At 43.2% G+C, this 25,471-nt stretch overlaps 1 protein-coding gene across 1 annotated transcript in view; it reads right to left on the bottom strand.

Moving 5' to 3' along the window:
* Positions 1 to 25,471, bottom strand: part of tubgcp3 (tubulin gamma complex component 3) — a 143,857-nt gene that overhangs the window by 115,056 nt on the left and 3,330 nt on the right. The window contains exons 2-5 of the mRNA XM_078222718.1: positions 19,388 to 19,495; positions 10,406 to 10,473; positions 8,519 to 8,596; positions 2,431 to 2,645 (exon numbers count right to left, since the gene is read on the bottom strand). Coding sequence (XP_078078844.1) covers positions 2,431 to 2,645; positions 8,519 to 8,596; positions 10,406 to 10,473; positions 19,388 to 19,495 — 469 coding nt within the window. The remainder of the gene's footprint in view (positions 1 to 2,430; positions 2,646 to 8,518; positions 8,597 to 10,405; positions 10,474 to 19,387; positions 19,496 to 25,471) is intronic.

The raw sequence follows: 25,471 nt of genomic DNA, 5'->3' as shown, positions 1-25,471 counted from the left end.
GATCTATTAACACTTTCAAAACTTGAGATGGATTGTGACACACATTCACACTCATGCGCATCCAAAATAGAAAGGCAGAGAAAGAAAGGGAAAGATGTTACAAATTGCAGGATACTAAAAAAAGGCAAAAGATATTGGCATTAGTTCTTTAGAGTCCAGTAAGTCAATGTTCAATGAAGGTTCTTTCAGGTGGCTTTGACTGGCAGAATTCTTGGTCTTTGTCCTATAAACTCAGTTGAGACGGTTGAAGATGCAGCAACGCACTTTTGTATTCTGGGAATTAGTTCACTGTATCCAAAATACAGAATTATTTTTGTAGATCTAACTTTGCATCTGAGAGATTGAGGTCAAAGGCAGGCTGCTAACCTAGAGACAGTTTTCTCTTCTGAGGTTAAATCGCAATTGAAGACAGAGTCCAAAAGCTGTATAATTAAATTAATTCAAATTGCTCAAGTCTGTCATGTGACGGGGTCATTTCAGATCGAACTATTCAGCTAACAATATACTTTAGAGACTCTTGTTAAACCCATTGTATTTTGAGCAGATAACTGTGGAACCATTAGCACAATGTTGGAGATGAGGAGTCACAACCAACTCTGCCTTTAGCCAGAGCGGGCTGGGGCAGACGTCTCATCTACTAGTCCTTTGTATTTACTTAGCTGGGATATTCAAACAATGCAAAGGGATGTCACTTTCCAGGAGGATGATAAGTTAGTTTTTGTTCATTCGAATGGCTTAGAATCTTCCAAAACTATCACGTGACCAGCCATGGCCACTTTCAGCCCAGCAATTGTCCATTTTGTTAAAAACAGAATTTAAAGTTGAGAATATGAAAGAGATAAATTTCTTTCAAATTTCTTTTTCTTCATGCCTTCTCGGCATGACACCAACAGAGCAGGTTGCAATGGGGAGAATAAAGTGATGCAGGTTGGATAGCTATCTTTGGTGCAAGCTCTTGGCCTGTGTTTCAAAAAGACTCTTTTTAAAAGTTCGGCTTGTTTTCCAACCATTGAATTAAAAATCATTATTTGGCATACAGTATGTTTTCACGACAAATGCATTGCATGAGAGCGTAATGAAAGCAGATAAAATTGTGGTTTTGAAAAGGTTATTGGATAATTACCGGAAAGAAAAATTGCAGAGCTAAGAGAAAAAGATGGAAGAGCTGAACAAATCAAATTGTTCTTGCAGAGAGCCAGCAGACATCCTTCTGTGTTGTAACCGTTCTATATCCTTTCAATCTCATTGCCATCATCCACATATCCAATGGGATACTGAATGCTAATACTGTTTTTTCGATCTCTTACACTTTGCTCAATATTATACACATGGCAGTGTCCAGGTCAGATATACCTATATATAAAAATTCTAAAGAGTTATTCCTGTTGTCACAACTTAGTTACACCCTTGTGAACAGTAAGACTGTTGTTCCTGCTCACCCATGTTTCCCAGCACCTTTGTTCTGCTGCATAGCTTGATAAGAGTTAAAAGAGGAGAGTTAAAAGGAAATGAAACAGTGAATAATCAAAGAGGTGTCACTAAAAATCCTGATTAGACTCGAAAGTGCATCTATAACTCTTTGTAGTCAACACTGATTGTTGATTGAGATCTGTAGCTGGCTCATAATGGAAGAGCTTTACTGTAAGCAAGAATCCAAACTTGAAAATCTTATGGAAGGCATTAGTAACTACTAAAACTGTTTATCTCCTCGGGCACATTAGAACATAGAACATAACAGCGCAGTACAGGCCCTTCGGCCCTCGATGTTGTGCCGACCTGTGAAACCAATCTAAAGCCCATCTAACCTACACTATTCCAATATCATCCATATTAAGAACCAAGTAGCTTGCTCCAAATGCCCACGACAAGTTTACTTTCACACTGCCCCACTGTTTGGAGGATTCCATTAGACTTAGTTCACTCCAGTGATTGAAGGTGTCTGAGGTTTGCAGCCATTTATACTGTTGGTGAAAGTACCCTTCCATCATTGCTTGCTTTACTTTATGCAACTTATCCCTGTCCCATAGCCTCCAGTAAAGGTGAGTTATGCTAGACTTTGTGATTTATCTCCACATTTGTAAGACAACTTTCTAGAGATTCAAGTGTTTTTTTTGGTGACAGACACAATCATATGATTTAGAACTCCTTTAGACTACTACCATCACTTCCCATAATCGGGCTGAAGATAAACATTCAACCAAGAATTCCTGTTCTGGATCAGCAATTAATACTCTTCTCTCAGCAAGGGAACATGGGAAAACATTCTAAACAACCAATGATCAAATAGCTCTCCGTGTATGAGTATGACAAAATTCAAATCACCCTGACTACACAGCAGACTCATCATCACATTAGAAATTACTGTTCTATCATCCTTAAGAACGTTGTATTCATGTTTTACTTTAAGGTACTGAATAGAAGATTACTTACCCAGGTAATAAAGATTGAGGAGTTGGTGTTGGTCCATTTAATCCATACAAACTAAGGCTACCAACTCCACTGCTTCCAATGCTGCCAGCACTCTGGGATGAGGGAGCTCTATCGGGGTAAGTTAGCGGCAGACTCTGGGGCCTCGAGTAGTAGTAAGGGGTAGAATGAGCATCTCTTGGCAATGCTTGAGCAAATAATGCTGCATAATTAGCAACCTGGAAAATCAGAATAATTGAGCTTTAGACAAAGTGGCAATAGTAGAGTCATAGAGGTTTACAGCATGGAAACAGGCCCTTCGGCCCAACTTGTCCATGCCACCTTTTTTTTTAAACCCATAAGCTAATCCCAATTGCCTACATTGGCCCTCTATACCCATCTTACTCATGTAACTGTCTAAATACTTTTTAAAAGACAAAATAGTACCCGCCTCTACTACTACCTCTGGCAGCTCGTTCCAGACACTCATCACCCTGCGTGTGAAAAAATTGCCCCTCTGGACACTTTTGCATCTCTTCCCTCGCACCTTAAACCTATGCCCTCTAGTTTTAGACTTCCCTACCATTGGGAAAAGATATTGACTATCTCGCTGATCTATGTCCCTCATTATTTTATAGACCTCTATAAGATCACCCCTCAGCCCTCTACGCTCCAGAGAAAAAAGTCCCGGTCTATCCAGTCTCTCCTTATAACTCAAACCATCAAGTCCCGGTAGCATCCTAGTAAATCTTTTCTGCACTCTTTCTAGTTTAATAATATCCTTTCTATAATAGGGTGACCAGAACTGTACACAGTATTCCAAGTGTGGCCTTACCAATGTCTTGTACAACTTCAACAAGATGTCCCAACTCCTGAATTCAATGTTCTGACCAATGAAACCAAGCATGCCGAATGCCTTCTTCACCACTCTGTCCACCTGTGACTCCACTTTCAAGGAGCTATGAACATGTACCCCGAGATCTCTTTGTTCTGTTACTCTCCCCAACACCCTACCATTAACTGGATAACTCCTGCCCTGGTTCAAACTACCAAAATGCATCACCTCGCATTTGTCGAAATTAAACTCCATCTGCCATTCGTCAGCCCACTGGCCCAATTGATCAAGATCCTGTTGCAATCCTGGATAACCTTCGTCACTGTCCACTATGCCACCAATCTTGGTGTCAGCTGCAAACTTACTAACCATGCCTCCTATATTCTCATCCAAATCATTAATATAAATGACAAATAACAGTGGGCTCAGCACTGATCCCTGAGGCATACCGCTGGTCACAGGCCTCCAGTGTGAAAAACAACTCTCTACAACCACCTTCTGTCATCAAGCCAATTTTGAGTCCATTTAGCTACCTCACCCTGGATCCTGAGAGATTTAACCTTATGCAGCAACCTACCATGCGGTACCTTGTCAAAGGCCTTGCTAAAGTCCATGTAGACAACATCAACTGCACTGCCCTCATCTACCTTCTTGGCTACTCCTTCAAAAAACTCAATTAAATTTGTGAGACGTGATTTTCCACTCACAAAGCCATGCTGACTGTCCCTAATCAATCCTTGCGTCTCTAAATGCCTGTCGATCCTGTCTCTCAAAATACCTTCCAACAAATTACCCATCACAGATGTGAGGCTCACAGGCCTGTAGTTCCCAGGCTTTTCCCTGCAGCCTTTTTTAAACAAAGGCACAACATTTGCCATCCTCCAATCTTCAGGCACCTCACTTGTGACTATTGATGACTCAAATATCTTTGCTAGGGGTCCTGCAATTTCCTCCCTAGCCTCCCACAATGCCCTTGGATACACTTCATCAGTCCTGAGGATTTATCTACCTTGATGCGCTTTAAGACTTCCAGCACCTCCTTCTCTGTTATATGTACACTCCTCAAGACATCACTATTTATTTCCCCAAGTTCCCTAACATCCATGCTTTTCTCAACAGTGAATACTGATGAGAAATATTCATTTAGGATCTCACCCATCTCTTGTGGATCCGCACATAGATGACCTTGTTGACGCTTAAGAGGCTGTACCCTCTCCCTTGTTACTCTTTTGCCCTGTATGTATTTGTAGAAGCTCTTTGGATTCTCCTTTGCCTTATCTGCCAAAACAATCTCGTGTCCCCTTTTTGCCCTCCTGATTTCTCTCTGAACTCTACTCCTACACCCCCTATACTCTTCAAGGGATTCATTTGATCCCACCTGCTTATGCATGTAATGTGCCTCCTTCTTCTTCTTGACCAGGGCCTCAATATCCCGAGTCATCCAGAGTTCCCTACTTCTGCCAGCCTTGCTCTTCACTCTAAGAGGAATGTGCTTACCCTGAAACTGGTTAACACACTTTTGAAAGCCTCCGACTTACCAGACACCCCTTTGCCTTCCCAAATGCAAATTTAAGAATCTATGGGCCAGAGCTCCCAAACAGTCCACTACTTAAAACCTGAGGTGAACATGTAATTTACGAGACATAAAGCATATTATTTTTCAGTCAACCAGGTAAAGGTTAAAATTGTAGAAAAGGAACAGACACTTTGCTGAGGATTTCCAGATATGAACTGAAGCTCAACATCAATGGAACATAGAACATAGAACAGTACAGCACAGAACAGGCCCTTCGGCCCACGATGTTGTGCCGAGCTTTATCTGAAACCAAGATCAAGCTATCCCACTCCCTATCATCCTGGTGTGCTCCAGGAAGCTGCTGTGCACAGTCCACCAGTACATTAGAAAACAGTCAATACCAAATGTCTGCTCCTAGATTACTTCTAACCAGCAGTTTAAAACATAAAATCAATCAAAGAGTTAGTAGAAACACTGCACACAAATGCACAGAGTGTTTCATTTTATGATTTAAGACAACTCAAATATACTGGGGTGTCATCGCACATTGAAGTCCAAAGCTCAGAAAAAAACTTCAACATATTGAGATTCAATGTGCAAGATCTCTACTCCTGAACTCTCCAATGGCCTGCCACTTTTTCCAAATGAGTTGCATCTGTGACAGGTACAGGACAACTCCCGTATCCTCAATATTGTGATAGCATCTCCCCACATGCTAGAACCACCTTTTATATTTGGCAGGACCAGAAGTAGAAGAAATATCTGTTTTCAGTTTTCCTCTTGAACTTCAATGTCAGGTGCAACCTCCAACTAATTTGGGTCAAGCCACATATTTTTGGTCTAGCAAAGCTGCTTCCCTTTCCTTATCAGCAGAATTTTTAATTTGTATTATAGTGTTCTTCAGTGATAATGACTAGTCATGAATATACATGTACAATTGCAAATCCGTAGTTCAAGACAGCAGTGTATTTTAAATCATAACAACTCAAAGTGGTAAATGCCTAAAATTTGATTTACTTTAAAATTAACTAAAGAATATAAAAAGACCAAGTTTAGGGTTTGTACAATTGGCTATTGAACAAGGATGTCTTAATGCAGTTATACAGGACCTTGGTGAGACCAGACCTCGCATAGTGTGTGCAGGTTTGGTCTCTCAAAGCAAGGATATACCTGCATGGAGGGAGTGCAGTAAAGGTTCACCAGACTTATTCCTGGAATGCGGAATTTTGTATGAGGAGAGATTAGGTTGACTGAGCCTGTATTAGAAGAATGGGAGGGGATTTAAATGAAACATATAAAATTGTGACAGGACTGGATGCAGGGATGTTATTTCCTTTGGGGGGGGGGGGGGGGGGTGCATGTGTGGGTGGTTGTATCTGACTGCAGGTGCAGTCCACAGCAAGGGGTCACAGTGATACAACTGAGTGGCTTGCTCGGCCATTTCAGAGGGCAGTTGAGAGTCAACTGTGGCTGTGGCTCTGGAGTAACATGTCGGCCAAACCAGATAATGACTGCAGGTTTCCTTCCCTAAAAGGACATTAATGAACTAGATGGGTTTTTCCAACAATCGACAATGGTTTCATGGTCATCAGTAGATTCTTAATTCCAGATATTTTTTATTGAATTCAAATTCCACCATCTGCTGTGGCAGGATTCAAACCCGGGTCCCCAGAACATGAGCTGAGTTTCTGGGATTAATAGTCTGGCGATAACACCACTGGGTCATCACCTCCTCTTTTGGGACTGAGATGAGGAGAAACTTCTTCACTCCGAGGGTGGTGCACCTGTGGAATACTCTGCCACAGAAGGCGATGGAGGCCAAGTCACTGAATATATTTGGAGGACGAAATAGATATATTTCTCGACTTTAAAGGCGTCAAGGGGTATGGGGTGAGCGCGGAAGCGTGGCATTGTTAGAGGATCAGCCAGGATCATACTGAATGGTAGAGCAGGTTTGAAGGGCCGAATGCCCTACTCCTGTTCCAATTTTCTATGTCTACAGAGATAGGAAGGAGCAAGGCCCAGGAAGGATATTTTAAAATCATGCCATTGCTTGATTGGGACTTGCTGCATATTAAGACATAGGCAGCAGAGTTTTAGATGACTAAGTTGAGGGAGGGTATAATATCGGCAGGAGACCAGCTAGGAGCACATTGGAATAGTCGAACCTGGAGGAAATGATGAATGAGAGTTTCAGCAGCAGATAAGCTGAGACACTGGTGATGAAAGGTGATATGACAGAGGTGGACATAGTAATGACACAAACACTAAGTTCCAAACTCATCTCAGGATCAAGTGTCAGGCCAAGTTTGCAATTATACTGGCTTTATCTCACACTGTTGACAGAAAGAGAGAGATGGATTTGGTCGCGAAGAGATGGAGTTTGGAAAGGGAACAGAAAACAAATGTTTCAGTTCGCCCAATTTTTAATTGGAGGAAATCTCTGGATGCCAGGTAAGTAGTCTGATAACTTAGCAACAGTGGAGAGTTGTGAAAGGTGAAGCTGAGGTATAGTCTGGTGTAAGCAGCATATATATGAAAGCTAACGCTATGCTTTCGGATGTGCTGCACTTGGCAGATGCTAAGTGTCAGGCTGCCCAAATCCTAAAGGAAAATTTGAACACGCTATCACAACAATTCGCAATTATGTATTATGGGGAGGTATCTGAAGTCAGGAGGAGTAAATTTTAGAACACTTGAAGATTTCAAATATTAAATTTAAACATTTATTTTAGAAAAAGAAAATAACACTTAAATACACATGAACACATTGACATAATTAACAGTACTTTTACAAACATTGCCTAAAAATATTGGCTCCAGAGAATTCAGAGGTAAATCCCCTTTTGATAGCAAATGTTCACACAGCTCTTTAGTCCATAAAAATCCATTCTAATAATATTACCAGAACATGTACCACTGTGATAGCGGAAATCTTACACAGAATTTTCCTCATAGCCACATATGTCTCACGAATGAATAAAAAGTCTTCAATTTCTGTTTAAATATGTTTATTTTCTTTGATCTTCTACTTTATTATTTCTGCAGTCCTTTAAATGTTCCTTTTCCCAGAATTCACCAATCTTTCATGTTACTTCAATGGTGACTATTTTTTATAGAAACAAACTTACTACTTTGCTTTATCCATTTACAATCTTCCAACTGTATAATCTCCTTTTGAAATACATCAGTTAACTTTAAATCACTTCCCTTATCTGCCTAATACCCCCCTCCCCCTCAGCACTCAATCTTAGCTCTGTTCATTTCCACTTCAACCACTTGCTTTAACATCTACCCCTTATCGATGCTTTGACCCATTGCAGTCTAGCTGTCTTCAATTTAATTAAACCAGTCACACCCATACTCTCACACACAACCTGTTTCACAGTATATGACAGTGATGCAAAAATATTCAGCAATCTAATTTTTCTTCACAGATGATGTTGCTAGGTGACTAATGTTGCTATATTGATGGGATTAAAGATGAAAAAGCTTGGGAAAAAGCTTGTCTGGAGCTTTAAGCCAGCATGAGCCGGGTGGGCAGAATGGCTTGAGTTGTAAGTGTTTAGCAGCTTTACAACGATTACATATCATAATCAATTGATTCAAATGGTACTTCCAACGCTGGAATAATATATAACCAGGTACCAGGATATAAATCAGCAATTTCTTCCATTTTAAATAGCGCTTGAGCTCATTGCTCATAGTTTCATAACAGGTTAAATCTTATACAAATTATTAGAGAACATTTTCACTGATACCTTGCTTTGGGGTTTACGTGGATCCTCACTGAGGCTTAGCAGGAGGTACAGTACAGCCCATCTGTTTTTAATTATACCCTATGGATGGAAGAGAATACATCTGTTAAACCAAATAATCATTTTGCAACTATTGTTGAAACAATATATTAACAGAATAGACCAATATCAAGAAAAAAACACATCCAAATGTTCAGAGAACTTAGTCACTTCCAGCCCAATATGATAATTCTCTCAACATGTCACAATTCAGTTGAATAAGGCCAAATGCCAATAGTTTTTCACAGAAGCCAGAGTGAGGAACGGAAGGGGGAGAAAAGGAAACCAACAGCATTGAGGGTCAGAAGCATAAAGTTAATGGCACATACTCATTTAAATTGAAGGGTCAGATCAGGAGCCTACTTACATCAGTGTGCACATAAGTGATAGGGTTATTCTATGAAGAGATGGGTGTAACCTTACTTTAATGGCCGACATCTATCAAGAATAAGCTGGGAAAGCCAAAGCAGTTTAAGCTCAGAGTTAAATATAATGCATGATTGCTTCATGACTCTGTGCACCAAAAAAATTACAAAAGACCCGTGCTCACCTTGATTTGCTGTGTGCAAATGGTACAAACAATCGAGGACAAATGAAGCTTAGGGGACAGTGAGTGCATATTTAGCAGGACTTGGGGTTTAGGTGTATCCCTAAATTAAAGAAATAATGAGATATCTGAAGCTGGAGGTTCAACACATGATAGAATCACTACAGGGCAGGAGGAGGCCATTCGGCCCATCGAGTTTGCAACAACAACAATCCCACCCAGTTCCTATCCTGATAACCCCACATATTTACCCTGCTAATCCCCCTGACACTAAAGACAATTTAGCATGGCCAATCAACCTAACCTGCACATCTTTGGACTGTGGAAAGCACCCAGAGCAACTGGAGGAAACCCACATAGACATGGGGAGAATGTGCAAACTCCGCACAGACAGTGACCGAGGCCAGAATTGAGCCCAGATCCCTGCTCTGTGAGGCAGCAGTACTAACCACTGTGCTGCCCTTTTTGAATCAGGGGCCTCCTGCAGACTCTCAAATTATAACACCCAAAATGAGAATCATATATATATATTTAGATAAATAGATATCTACCTTCAAGAAGCTCAAACTAAACAAAGAATCTGAAATTAATATACAAATCTTTCAAATCCAACAAGGGAAAAAGATAGCGGTCCACTGGGATGAATAAAAGAATATTCAGATATATGCTAATCGGATGATCAGAGGGACAAAAGGTAAGACCCAAAAAAAGCCAAACATAAAACATAATGGGGCAGACAGCAAAGAGAAGAACTGAGACCATAAAAATTGTGAATCAGTACAACATAAAGATCTGTGAAATATTCATAAAGGGAGAATGAATAACATGTCCTCAATGAGCAATAACTGAAGTAAAATTAATGGTCCTGTCATTAATGGGATGGAAATGCTAGATAAGGGAAATAGGATCAAAAATAGATGGATATCCGTAGTTAAATGGTATTTATTCCTAATTATACTAGTGTCCCAAAAGAGACAGGAAACTTGGGAAATATTGATAATCATTATTACTGAATCAGTGGAAACTAGGAAGATACCAGCAGATTGGAAATAGGTTATATGATGCATTTGTATTCAAAAAGATGACAAAAGAAACACAGACACTTACAGACTCAGTAATCTGACTTCCATTCCTTGCAAAACACCGATTCAAAGTGTTATAATGCAAATTTACAGATGTACATAGCAAGTTTCAGTACTCAAGATATTATCAAGCATAGGCACCAGAGACTAGAAACTCATGCACTGGGACAGTGTGGAAGAATTTCAAGTTTCCTTCATATAATTCAACTGGTCAATTCTTACCTGTGACTGCAACTTACGGTGAAGTTCTGAAAACAAAGCAGCATCTACTTCCCTCCTCTGCCTCACCACTGCAAGAGAGAGCATTATCACAGTAAAATGTATGAAATTGAGCAGCTCACATCAATTCTATGCATCTCAAGAGGTAGGAGACTTTGATTTTCAATATGGAACAGGTCACTACACAAGTTCATGGTGTTAGGGGTAACACATTAGCATAAATAGAGGATTATTTAACCAATAGGGAGCAAGAAGTCTGCGCAGATCGGTCATTTTCAGGTTGGCAAACTGTAATCAATGGGGTGCTACAGAGATCAGTGCTGTGGGACCGTAATGTCTTGGATAAAGGGATGGGGTTTAAAGTAACTAAATTTGCTGGTGACACAAAGCTAGTAGGAAAACAAGTTTTCAAGAGGACACAGTCTGCAAAGGGATATATAGATAGGTGAGTGAGTGGGCAAAAAAATTGTCAGATGGAGTATGATGTAGGAAAATCCGAACTTTCGACCTACAGAGCAGGAGGCGGCCATTCAGCCCATTGAGTCAACACCGACTCTCTGACAAGAGTATCCTACCCAGGCCTTATTCCTGTATTTACCCCACTAATCCCGGCACGGTGGCACAGTGGTTAGCACTGCTGCCTCACAGTTCCAGGGACCCTAGGTTCGATTCCCGGCTTGGGTTACTGTCTGTGTGGAGTTTGCACATTCTCCCCGTGTCTGCGTGGGTTTCCTCTGGGTGCTTCGATTTCCTTTCTCAGTCCAAAGACGTGCTGGTTAGGTGCATTGGCCATGCTAAATTCTCTCTCAGAGTACCTGAACAGGTGCCCAAGTGTGGCGACTAGGGGATTTTCACAGTAATTTCATTGCAGTGTCGATGTAAGCCTACTTGTGACGAATAAATAAACTTTACTTTAACCCTACATATCTTTGGACACTAAGCAGCAATTTAGCATGCGCAATGCACCTAACCAGCACATCTTTCGGACTGTGGGAGGAAACTGGAGCACCTGGAGGAAGCACACGCAGACACGGAGAGAATGTGCAAACTCCTCACACACAGTCACCCAAGGCTGGAATTGAACCCGGATCCTTGGCGCTGTGAGGCAGTAGTGATAACCTCTGTGCCACCCTACACTTTGGCAGGAAGAATAGGAAAGCGGATTATTTAAATGGAGAGAGACTGCAGAAAACAATGGACAGAGAAATCTGACGTCCAGATGCACGAATCACAAAAGGATAGCATGCAGGTACATCAAGTGATTGAGGAACTAAATGGAATGTTGACCTTTATTACATAGGGAATGAAAGGAAGCGTGGCTGCAGCATTACAGGGCCTCGGCAAGACCGCATCTGAAGTATTGTGTATAGTTTTGGTCTGCTAACTTAACTTCATTTAAGCATTTCAGAGAAGGATCATGTGGTTGATTCCTGGGAAGAAGGTGTTATCTTATGAGGAAAGGTCAAGCAGGTCAGGCATATGCTCACTGGAGTTTGGAAGAATGAGAGGTGATCTTATTGGAACATCTGAGGTTCAAAGGGATCTTGGCAGGGTGGATGTTCAAATCTTAGATCATCCAGACTTGAACCATTAGCTTTATTCCCATTCCACAGATGCTGTCAGACCTGCTGAGATTTTGCAGCATTTTCTGTTTTTTGTTCAGATGCCAGCATCCGCAGTAATTTGCTTCTCCCTAGATGCTGGATGGATGTTTCCCCTTGTGGTGAAGTTTAGAACTAGGGAGCTAGTTTAAACTTAAGGAGTGTCCCATGTTAGAGTTGGGCAGAAATTTCTTCCCTCAGCGGGTCATTTGACTTTGAGAATTCTCTTCTGCAGAGGGCAGTGGAGGATGAGTCATTGAATATATTCATGGCTGAATTAGACAGATTATTGATCAACAAGGGAAACAAGGGTTATGGGTACAAGCAGAAAAGTGGAGTTAAGGCCACAATCAGATCAACCAGACACAAAGATTGGCCGGTAGTTAACAGTGAGGCGGAGTGTCTTGGGCTACAAGAAGATATAGACGGAATGGTCAAATGGGCAGATAAGTGGCAGATGGAATTTAAGCCTGAAAAGTGTGAGGCGATACACTTTGGAAGGAGCAATTTGACAAGAAAGTACTCAATGAATGGTAGGACACTCAGAAGTTCTGTGGAACAAAGGGACCTTGGCGTGTTTGTCCACAGATCTCTGAAAGCAGAAGGGCATGTTAGTAGGGTGGTGAAACAGGCACATGGGACACTTGCCTTTATCAATCGAGGCATAAATTACAAAAGCAGGGAAGTCATATTGGAGTTGTATAGAACTTTGGTGAGGCCACAGCTGGAGTAGTGTGTGCAGTTCTGGTCACCACATTATAGGAAGGATGTGACTGCACTGGAGGGGGTGCAGGGGAGATTCACCAGGGTGCTGCCTGGGATGGAACATTTAAGTTATGAAGAGAGGTTGGATAGGCTTGGTTTGTTTTCATTGGAGCAGAGAGGACTGAGGGGCAACCTGATCAAGGTGTACAAGATTATGCAAGACATAGACAGAGTGGATAAGGTGCAGCTGTTCCTCTTAGTCGAAGGGTCAGTCGCGAGGGGACATAGGTTCAAAGTGAGGGGCAGGAGGTTTAGGGGGGATGTGATGAAAAACCTTCTCACCCAGAGGGTGGTGACGGTCTGGAATGTGCTGTCTGGGAGGTGGTGGAGGCGGGTTGCCTCACATCCTTTAAAAAATATCTGGATGAGCACATGGCATGTCATAACATTCAGGACTATGGGCCAAGTGCCGGCAGATGGGATCAGGTGGGAGTTCAGGTGTTTCTAATGCGTCGGTGTGGACTCGATGGGCCGAAGGACTTCTTCTGTGCTCTATGATTCTAACCATGAGCTGACTGAATGGTAGAGCAGGTTCAAGGGGCCTATTGGCCCACCACTGCTTTTATATGTTATGATGTTATGAACAGAGATGTGCATCTGCAGTAAGATAGATGAACTAGTGACACAGATAGAAATTAATGATTTCGATTTAATCAGCACTACAGAGACGTGGTTACAAGGTGATCAAGGGTGAAAAATTAAACATTCCAGGTTCACAATATTTTGGAAAGATTGACAGAAAGAATGACAAGAGGAGGGGTGGCCCTGACAGTAAAATGTGACAGAAGAACAATAGTGATTAAGGTTCGAGCCTCTAAAGCTCAAAGTAGAATCAGTATGGGTGGGAATTAGGAATAGTTAGAACATAGAACATAGAACATTACAGCGCAGTACAGGCCCTTCGGCCCTCGATGTTGTGCCGACCAGTGAAACCAATCTAAAGCCCCTCTAATCTACACTATTCCAATATCATCCATATGTTTATCCAATGACCATTTAAATGCCCTTAATATTGGCGAGTCCACTACTGCTGCAGGCAGGGCATTCCACGCCCTCACTACTTTCTGAGTGAAGAACCTACCTCTGACATCTGTTCTATATCTATCACCCCTCAATTTAAAGCTATGTCCCCTCGTGCTAGCTATCACCATCCAAGGAAAAAGGCTCTCACTATCCACCCTATCTAATCCTCTGAGCATCTTGTATGCCTCTATTAAGTCACCTCTTAACCTTCTTCTCTCTAACAAAAACAACCTCAAGTCTGTCAGCCTTTCCTCATAAGACCTTCCCACCATACCAGGCAACATCCTAGCAAATCTCCTCTGCAACCTTTCCAATGCTTCCACATCCTTCCTATAATGCGTCGACCAGAACTGTACGCAATACTCCAAGTGCGGCTGCACCAGAGTTTTGTACAGCTGCAACATGACCTCCTGGCTCCGAAACACAATCCCATGTCCAGTGTTAATCGTCCACTGTCCCTCTGCTTAAAGGTTGACTAAATCTTTAGTCCAGTGATGTTTAACATTTTCCATCCTGTTAAACCCATATTAGGAAGTTGTAAATACTGACCAAATAACAGCAATCTCCTGCTTGCAATAAGTTAATGAAAAATTATCACTAGATGGTAAATAACCCAACGTAAAAGAACAACATCACTTGTGACTCTCTTTTGTCAGATCAACAAAAAATCACAATATTTCCATGTAGCTTGAAGGCTGAAAAGAAACACAAAAAAGTCAGAAAATATTGAAGGGAGTAGTTTACAGGCCCACCAGCTGTAGTTGTGCCACTGTGCAGAACATTAAACAAAGGCAATGTAATAATTGTTGGAGACTTTAATCTACATATAGACTGGGACAATCAGATTGGCAAGTGATGAGGAAGACGAGTTTGTGGACTTGCTTCTGAGAGTTTCTTGGAGCAATACATTGTGGAACCAACTAGGAATAGGGCTAGTATTATGTAATGAAGCAGGATATCCTCTGGGATCAGGATACCATTGAATTTCATGTTAAGTTTGAAAGTGACAAATGTGAATCACAAAAACTCCATTACATAGGGTGAGTGAGGAGAACTGGCTAAGGTTAATTTGGTGATCGACCAAAAAAGGTAAATGAACCTAGAGAAGAAAAGGAAAGCATACAAAAGGCTCACAGAGCTTGGCGAAGATAGGGATCTAGAAGAGTATACGGCTTGTAGGAAGGGACTAAAGAAGGAAATTAGGAGAGCCAGAAGGGGTCACGAGAAGGCCCTGGCAGGTAGGATTAAGGAGAACCCTAAGGCGTTCTATAAATATGTGAAGAGTAAAAGGATGAGACGTGAAGGAATAGGGCCGATAAAAGGTGAAGGCGGGAAAGTCTGTACGGAACCAGTAGAAATGGCAGAGGTGCTCAATGAGTATTTTGCCTCGGTTTTCACAGAGGAGAAAGACCTGGGTGGATGTACTGCGGGTGTGCGGTGGACTGAAAGGATTGAGTATGTGGACTTTAAGAAAGAGGTTGTGCTGGAATCTTTGAATGGCATCAAAATAGATAAATCGCCGGGTCTGGATGGGATGTACCCCAGGTTACTGTGGGAGGCGAGGGAAGAGATTGCAGAGCCTCTGGCAATGATCTTTGCGTCGTCGATGGAGACGGGAGAGGTGCCGGAGGATTGGAGGATTGCGGATGTGGTTCCTATTTTCAAGAAGGGGAATAGGGATAGCCCAGGTAATTACCGACCGGTGAGTCTAACCTCAGTGGTTGGTAAACTGTTGGAGAAGATCCTGAGGGACAGGATATATGAGCATTTAGAGAGGTTTAGTATGCTCAAGAATACTCAGCATGGCTTTGTCAAGGGCAAATCGTGCCTTACGAGCCTGGTGGAGTTCTTCGAAAATGTGACTAAACACATTGACGAAGGGAAGGCGGTAGATGTGGTTTATATGGATTTTAGCAAGGCGTTCGATAAGGTCCCCCATGCAAGGCTTCTAGAAAAAGTGAGAGGGCATGGGATCCAAGGGGCTGCTGCCCGGTGGATCCAGAACTGGCTTGCCCAAAGGAGGCAGAGAGTGGGTATAGATGGGTCTTTTTCTAAATGGAGGTCGGTCATCAGTGGTGTGCCCCAGGGATCTGTTCTGGGACCCTTGCTGTTTGTCATTTTCATAAATGACCTGGATGAGGAAGCGGAGGGATGGGTTGGTAAGTTTGCCGACGACACGAAGGTTGGTGGGGTTGTGGATAGTTTGGAGGGATGTCAGAAGTTACAGAGGGACATAGATAGGATGCAAGACTGGGCGGACAAGTGGCAGATGGACTTCAACCCAAATAAATGCGTCGTGGTCCATTTCGGTAGGTCAAATGGGATGAAGGAGTACAATATAAAGGGAAAGACTCTTAGTACTGTAGAGGATCAGAAGGACCTTGGGGTCTGGGTCCATAGGACTCTAAAATCGGCCCCGCAGGTGGAGGAGGTGGTTAAGAAGGCGTATGGTGTGCTGGCCTTTATCAATCGAGGGATTGAGTTTAGGAGTCCGGGGATAATGATGCAGCTATATAAGACTCTCGTCAGACCCCACTTGGAGTACTGTGCTCAGTTCTGGTCGCCTCACTATAGGAAGGATGTGGAAAAGATTGAAAGGGTGCAGAGAAGATTTACAAGGATGTTGCCTGGGTTGAGTGGCATGCCTTATGAGGATAGGCTGAGGGAGCTCGGTCTTTTCTCCTTGGAGAGACGAAGGATGAGAGGAGACCTAATAGAGATGTATAAGATGTTGAGAGGCATAGATCGGGTGGACTCTCAGAGGCTTTTTCCCAGGATGGAAATGGCTGCTACGAGAGGACACAGGTTTAAGGTGCTGGGGGGTAGGTACAGGGGAGATGTTAGGGGTAAGGTTTTCACACAGAGGGTGGTGGGAGAGTGGAATCGGCTGCCGTCAGTGGTGGTGGAGGCGAACTCAATAAGGTCTTTTAAGAGACTCCTGGATGAGTACATGGGACTTAATAGGATGGAGGGTTATAGGTAGGTCTAGAAGGTAGGGATGTGTTCGGCACAACTTGTGGGCCGAAGGGCCTGTTTGTGCTGTAGTTTTTCTATGTTTCTAACAGTGGGAAATATTTAAAGAACAATTCAAAATGTTCAACAAAAGTACATTCCACTGAAAACAACACAATAAGAAAAACCTCTCTGTGGTTCACTCAGAAAATTAAGGATAGTACTAGGTTAAAAGAGGCTTACAATGTTGCAAGAAACAGTCGCAAATTTGAGGATTGGGAGTGTTTTAAAAGGCGAACAATAGAATAAGAGTAAACTCACCAGGCATATAAAATAGATTGCAAGAGCTTTTACAAGTATAAGAAGAAGAAGAGTGGCTAAAGTAAACTTGGCCTCTTCGAAGCAGAGACAGGAAGAAGTATCATATATTCATTATCAGTGCAAGGAGTATGGGTGAAAACTAACATAAAACATGGACATTTTAAAAAGGGGGAGTTTTTCTAATGATATTTTCACAAGAATAAAAGTAGACAAGGCCATTTATTTGTAAATTGCACCAGGTGAAGACAATTCACATTCACAGATCCAACAAGAAATTAAATCAAACTCCAACTTAGCCATAAAAGTGATGAAATAATAAACAAAATTCTGCTTTAGAGCAAAGAACAGTACAGCACAGGAACAGGCCCTTTGGCCCACCAAGCCAGCACTGATCATGTTGCCCTATCTAGATCAACCACCTGTATCCCTCTATTCCCCGCCTGTTTGTGTGTCTATCCAGATAAGTCTTAAATGTCGCTAACGTGTCTGCCTCAACCACCTCACTTGGCAGTGCATTCCAGTCCTCCACTAACCCCTGTGTAAAAAACTTCCCCCACACATCTCTACTGAACCTTTCCCCCCTTGCTTTGAACTTGTGCCCCCTTGCAATTGTCATTTCTGCCCTGGGAAAAAGCTTCCAACTGTTCACCTTATCTATGCCCCTCATAATTTTATAAACTTCTATCAGGTTGCCCCTCAGGTTGCCCCAGTTTCTTCAATCTCTCCACAGAGTTAAATACCCTCCATAACTTTTTAAAACTTTTCCATACTCTCTCCAAAGCCTCCACGTCCTTCTGGTAGTGTGGTGACCAGAATTGGACACAGTCATCCAAATGTGGCCTAACCAACGTTTTATATAACTAACATAATTTGCCAACTTTTATACTCGATGCCCCGGCCGATGAAGGCAAGCATGCCATATACATTCTTCACCACCTTTTCCACCTGTGCTGCCACATTTAAGGATCTGTGGCCCTGTACTCCCAGATCTCTATGTGTCTATGCTCCTGGTGGTTCTGCCATTTATTTTATAGCTCCCACCTGAATTGGATCTGCCAAAACGCATCACCTCGTATTCGTCCAGATTAAATTCCATCTGCCATCTCTCTGCCCAATTTTCCAGCCTATCAATATCCTGCTGTATTCTCTGACAATCTTCATCACTATCCACAACTCCACCAATCTTAGTATCATCCACAAACTTGCTAATCAAACCAGGTATGTTTTCTTCCAAGTCATTGATATATATTACAAACAACAGAGATCCCAGCACTGATCCTTGCAGAACACCACTAGCTACAGATCTTCATTCAGAAAAACACCCTTCCACCGCTACCCTCTGTCTTCTATGGCCAAGCCAGTTCTAAATCCATCTAGCTAGTCCACCCTTGATCCCATGTGATTTAACCTTTTGTACCAGCCTGCCATGAGGGACCTTGTCAAATGCTTTAGTAAAGTCCATGTCGACAACATCCACGGCCCTTGCCTTGTCAATCATTTTTGTCACCTCCTCAAAAAACTCAAACAAATTAGTGAGACATGACCTCCCTCATACAAAACCACGTTGTCTGTCGCTAATAAGACCATTCAGTTCCAAATGTGTATAGATCCTATCCATAAGAATCTTCTCCAACAACTTCACTATCACTGACGTCAAGCTCACTGGCCTATAATTACCCAGGTAATCCTTGCTACCCTTCTTAAATAACAGGACAATATTGACTATCCTCCAATCCTCTGGGACCTCACCTGTGGCTAACAAGGAAACATAAACTTCTGTTAGAGACCCAGCAATTTCCTCTCTTGTCACCCTCAGTACTCTGGGATAGATGCCATCTGGCCTGGGGATTTGTCTATCTTAATGCTTTTTAATACACCTAACACTTCCTCCCTCATGATGACTTGCTCTAGAGGGTTTACCAATCAACGTGTCCCTCTCCTTTGTGAATACCGATGCAAAGTACTCATTAAGGATCTCATCCACTTCCTTTGGTTCTACGCATAATTTCCCTCCTTTGCCCTTGAGTGGACCAACTCTTTCTCTAGCTATCCTCTTGTTCTTAATATATATATAAATGCCCAGGGATTCTCCTTAATCCTGCCTGCTAAGGACATTTCGTGATCCCTTTTTGCCCTCCTATCTCCCTGTTGGAGTTCTTTTTTACTTTCCCTGTCTTCTTCAAGTGCTTCATCTGTTTTTAGTTGCCTGGACTTTATGCTTGCATCCTTTTTCTTTTTGACTAGACTCACAATTTCTGTGACTTCGGCACACTATGGTGCAAAACTTCATAAATTATTGAATTGATTAAAGAAAACAACTTACTTTCTTTCTTGATCTTTTCAGCTACAAGAAATTCATCCCTTTCCACAGTGGGAGCAAAATTACTTCCAATTACTCTCACTGCATACTGGAACTGTTGAGCCACATCAGCTGTAAAACACAATTGCACATGGCAAAGACAATTCAGTCCTCAGGTATGATGGGGAAATAAGACAAATTACAACTTGGTCACAAAAACGTCAGTACAATCAAAATGTTCCTATGTTAAGTGACATGATCCTCTGTAATACAGAACATCATGCAATCTATTTCCTGTCCATCACACTTCACACCAAGCCTCACACTACAAATGTTTACGTCATACGTTTATTGCACTATTATTGTGTGCACGTGTTAATAAACAACAAAAAATGCTGGAAATGGGCAGAGAACTAAAAGATGGATGTTTGTAAACAGACTTTCCAAATGATCAAGACTTTCAGATACTGTCATTTCCATTGGAAATTACACTATGTCCTCTTCTCATTTATCCAAAAAAAATGTCACATTTCTCCACGATATGTAATCTCCCTCAATTTGCTCATTCTACTATATATCTATTTGTAAATGCTTTCATCCTCTTCACAGTAGACTTTGTCTGTCTGCAAATTTTCTTCTTTTTATTTCCATTAAATAATTATTTTTGAAAGCAATGGTCCCATAACAAACCTTTGATCAACATTCTTCCCAGCCTTCCAAAAAACATCCATTAACTATCATTCCCCTGCTTTAAGTTCTTTAATCAAGTTCCTATCCATGATGACCATTCACTTTGATATCAAGCACCTTCATTTTATTCAAGAGTTTTGTACACAATGCCTAAGCAAACTTTTTTTAAAAATCCGCACATATTCACTTCACATCATTCATCGCACTTTGTTACCTCCTCAAAAGGACTATTAGATTTGCTAGTCAAGGCTTGGCTTTTAAAAATCCAATTCTCACACAGCAGTAATGAGGGAATGAGGTAATGGCCAAATTATCAGTTTAGTGATATTGGTTTATGAATAAATATTGCACAGGACATCAGGGAGAACAACTCTGCTTTTCATTGAATATTGCGACAACATATTTGACATTCAAGTAGGCAGAGGAGGCCTCAACTATTCCATCCAAAAGACAGCACTTTTGACAGTACTGCTCTGGCAGTGTCAACCTATATGACATGCTCAAGTTTTTGGAGTGGGACTTGAACCCACATGTTTTTGACTCGGGGTGAAACTGCTATTAGTTACGATGCTACAGTTCCTGTTCCTATTTTTCTATCCTGTTACCGATTTGCGTCACTTCATTCCACAAGCTGGATATTATTGAGTTAAAAACATAGACCCATAACTTCCTGGTTCCCAAGTGTTGGATTTGGGGGGTACCCCAATGATGTATTGAGGAAATCCCACGCAAGGGGAATTGTCCAAAGGGGAACTGGCAATTGTCCAGAAGTACTCACCTCCCCTGGACAATTGCACTGGACTGGAAACCATCTGATAGAAGCGATTTAAATCATTAACTTCTGATGGTTCTGACAATTTTACCCTGATCACGTCTAACTCCACAGTAACTATTTAAAGACCACATACCCACCTCCCCAGCGGATCCCCCAACACCATTCCTCCTTGTCTGACCTCCCTCACCCCAAATGCCAACCTTCTCATCAGTGGTGGAGGGAGTGAATATTTGTAGATGATGTTCTAATCAAGCAGGCTGCTTGATTGTCCTGGGTGGTGTTGAGCTGAGAGAGTGTTGGTTGGAGCTGTACTCATCCAGGCAAATGGAGAGTGTTTCATCACACTCCTTACTGGTGTCTTGCAGATGGTGGATAGGTTTTGGGGAGTCAGGAGGCGAGTCCTCACTACAGGATTCCCAGCCTCTGACCTGCTCTTGTAGGCACAGTATTTATATGGCTACTCCAGTTCAGTTTCTCGTCAATGGTAACCCTCCAGGATGCTGATTGTGGGGATTCAGTGAAGGTAATGCCATTGAATGTCAAGGGGCGATGGTTAGATCCTTTCTTATTGCAGATGGTCATTGCCTGGCACTTGTATGGCATGAATGTTACTTGCCACTTGTCAGCCCAAGTCTGGATATTGTCCAAGTCATGCTGCATTTGGGCATGAAATGCTTCAGTATCTGAGGAGTTGCAAATGGGGCTGAACATTGTGCAGTCATCAGCAAACATCCCCACTTCTGACCTTATGATGGAAAGAAGGTCATTGATGAAGCAGCTGAAGATGGTTGGGCAGAGGACACTACTGAGGAACTCCTGGAATGATGACCTGGAGCTGAGATGATTGACCTCCAAGCACAATAACCACCTTCCTTTGTTCCAGGTAGAACTCCAACTAGCATAAGGTTTTTTCCCGATTCCCATTGACTCCAGTTTTGCTGGGGCTCCTTGGTGCCACATTCAGTCAAACGCTGTAGTGATGACAAGGCAGTCACTCTCACTTCACCTCTGAAATTCAGCTCTTTTGTTCATGTTTGAACAAGTCAGGAGCTGAGTGACCCTAGCGGAATGCAAACTGAGTGCCCATGAGCAGGCTGCTCCTGAGTAAGTGCCGCTTGATAGCTTTGTTGATGACCCCTGATGATCAAGAGCAGACTGATGGGGTAGGAATTGGACAGACAGGATTTGCCCTGTTTTTTGGCATAGGACATATGTGGGCAATTTTCCAGTGCCAGGAAGATGCCAGTGATGTACTGGAACAGTTTGATGAGGGGTGCGGCAAGTTCTGCAGCACGAGTCGTCAGTACTATTGGTGGAATATTGTCACAGCCCATAACCCTTGCAGGAGCCAATTCTTGCTTTCATGTGGAATGAATCGAATTGGCTGAAGACTGACATCTGTGATGTTGGGAACCATGATGTGGAGATGCCGGCGTTGGACTGGGGTGAACACAGTAAGAAGTCTCACAACACCAGGTTAAAGTCCAACAGATTTATTTGGTAGCAAATACCGTAAGCTTTCGGAGCACTGCTCCTTCGTCAGATGGAGTGGAAATGTGCTCTCAAACAGTGCACAGACACAGAAATCAAGTTACAGAATACTAATTAGAATGCAAATCTCTACAGCCAGCCAGGTCTTAAAGGTACAGACAATGTGGGTGGAGGGAGCATTCAACACAGGGTTAAAGAGATGTGTATTGTCTCCAGACAGAACAGCTAGTGAGATTCTGCAAGACCAGGGGCAAGCTGTGGGGGTTACTGATAATGTGACATAAATACAACATCCTGGTTTAAGCCGTCTTCGTGTGTGCGGAACTTGGCTATCAGTTTCTGCTCAGCGACTCTGCGCTGCCATGTGTCGTGAAGGCCGCCTTGGAGAACGCTTACCTGAAGATCCAAGGCTGAATGCCCGTGACTGCTGAAGTGCTCCCCCACAGGAAGAGAACAGTCTTGCCTGGTGATTGTCGAGCGGTGTTCATTCATCCATTGTCGTAGCGTCTGCATGGTTTCCCCAATGCACCATGCCTCGGGACATCCTTTCCTGCAGCGTATCAGGTGGACAACGTTGGCCGAGTTGCAAGAGTAGGTACCATGTACCTGGTAGATGGTGTTCTCACGTGAGACGATGGCATCCGTGTCGATGATCCGGCACGTCTTGCAGAGGTTGCTGTGGCAGGGTTGTGTGGTGTCGTGGTCACTGTTCTCCTGAAGGCTGGGTAGTTTGCTGCGGACAATGGTCTGTTTGAGGTTGCGTGGTTGTTTGAAGGCAAGAAGTGGGGGTGTGGGGATGGCCTTGGCGAGATGTTCGTCTTTATCAATGACATGTTGAAGGCTCCGGAGGAGATGCCGTAGCTTCTCCGCTCCGGGGAAGTACTGGACGACTAAGGGTACTCTGTCCACCGTGTCCCGTGTTTGTCTTCTGAGGAGGTCGGTGCGGTTTTTCGCTGTGGCGCGTCGGAACTGTTGATCGATGAGTCGAGCGCCATATCCTGTTCTTATGAGGGCACCTTTCAGCGTCTGGAGGTGTCTGTTGCGATCCTCCTCATCCGAGCAGATCCTGTGTATTCGGAGGGCTTGTCCGTAGGGGATGGCTTCTTTAACGTGTTTAGGGTGGAAGCTGGAGAAGTGGAGCATCATGAGGTTATCCGTGGGCTTGCGGTACAGTGAGGTGCTGAGGTGACTGTCCTTAATGGCATAAGAACAGGATATGGCGCTCGACTCATCGATCAACAGTTCCGACGCGCCACAGCAAAAAACCGCACCGACCTCCTCAGAAGACAAACACGGGACACGGTGGACAGAGTACCCTTCGTCGTCCAGTACTTCCCCGGAGCGGAGAAGCTACGGCATCTCCTCCGGAGCCTTCAACATGTCATTGATGAAGACGAACATCTCGCCAAGACCATCCCCACACCCCCACTTCTTGCCTTCAAACAACCACGCAACCTCAAACAGACCATTGTCCACAGCAAACTACCCAGCCTTCAGGAGAACAGTGACCACGACACCACACAACCCTGCCACAGCAACCTCTGCAAGACGTGCCGGATCATCGACACGGATGCCATCATCTCACGTGAGAACACCATCTACCAGGTACACGGTACCTACTCTTCCAACTCGGCCAACGTTGTCTACCTGATACGCTGCAGGAAAGGATGTCCCGAGGCATGGTACATTGGGGAAACCATGCAGACGCTACGACAATGGATGAATGAACACCGCTCGACAATCACCAGGCAAGACTGTTCTCTTCCTGTGGGGGAGCACTTCAGCAGTCACGGGCATTCAGCCTTGGATCTTCAGGTAAGCGTTCTCCAAGGCGGCCTTCACGACACACAGCGCAGAGTCGCTGAGCAGAAACTGATAGCCAAGTTCCGCACACATGAAGACGGCCTAAACCGGGATGTTGTATTTAATGTCACATTATCAGTAACCCCCACAGCTTGCCCCTGGTCTTGCAGAATCTCACTAGCTGTTCTGTCTGGAGACAATACACATCTCTTTAACCTGTGTTTAATGTTCCCTCCACCCACATTGTCTGTACCTTTAAGACCTGGCTGGTTGTCGGATGCGCATTCTAATCAGTATTCTGCAACTTGATTTTGTCTGTTTGCACTGTTTGAGAGCACATTTCCACTCCATCTGACGAAGGAGCAGTGCTCCGAAAGCTTATGGTATTTGCTACCAAATAAACCTGTTGGACATTAACCTGGTGTTGTGAGACTTGTTACTATGTTGGGAACCACCAGAGGAGGCAGAGATGGATCATTTATTTGGCATTTCTGGCTAAAGATGTTTGTGAATGATTCAGCCTTCCCTTTGCACTAATGTGCTGGGCTCTTCCATCCTCCATGAGGATATTCGCGGAGCCTCCTCGTCCAGAGAGTTGTTTAATTGTCCACCACCATTCAGGACTGTAGAGCTTATATCTGATCCATTGTTGTGGAATTGCTTAGCTCGATCTATTACTTCCTGCTTATGCTCTTTCACACACAAGTAGTCCTGTGCTATAGCATCACTAGGTCTTTTATTCATTCATGGGACATGAGCATCACTGGCTGACCAGAATTTATTGCCCATTTTCTAGCTGCCCTTGAAACTCGTGTGGCTTGCTAGGGCATTTCAGAAGGCAATTGAAATTCAGCCACATTGTTGTGGCTCTGGAGTCACATGTAGGCCAGACCAGATAAGGAGGGCAGGTTTCCTTCCCTGAAGGACATTCGTGAATCAGGTGGGTTTTTCCAACAACTGACAATAGTTCCACGGTTATCGGTGGATTCTTAATTTCAGATATTTTTTATTGAGTTCAAATTTCACCATCTGCCGTGGCGGGATTTGAACCCAGGTCGTCAGAACATCAGCTGAGTTTCTGGATTAATAATATCACTAGGTCATTGTCATTTGGCACGTCTTCTTGTTGCTCCTGGCATGCCCTCCTATACTCTTCACTGAAGCAGGTTTGATGCCCTGGCTTTGTGGTAATGATAGAGTGGAGGCTCTGCCAGGCCAGAAGATTAGAGATTGCGGTTCAGTACAATTCTGCTGATGGCCACAGTGCTTCATGGATGCCCAGTCTCGAGTTGTTAAATCTATCTGAAGTCTATCCTATTTAGTCCAGTTGAAATGCCACACACAACGAT

Source organism: Mustelus asterias, chromosome 10 (genome assembly GCF_964213995.1).
Source record: "Mustelus asterias chromosome 10, sMusAst1.hap1.1, whole genome shotgun sequence".
NCBI classification, from domain to species: Eukaryota; Metazoa; Chordata; class Chondrichthyes; order Carcharhiniformes; family Triakidae; genus Mustelus; species Mustelus asterias.
The sequence above is the reverse complement of the archived record's forward strand: the minus strand, read 5'-3'. Positions and strand labels throughout refer to the sequence as shown.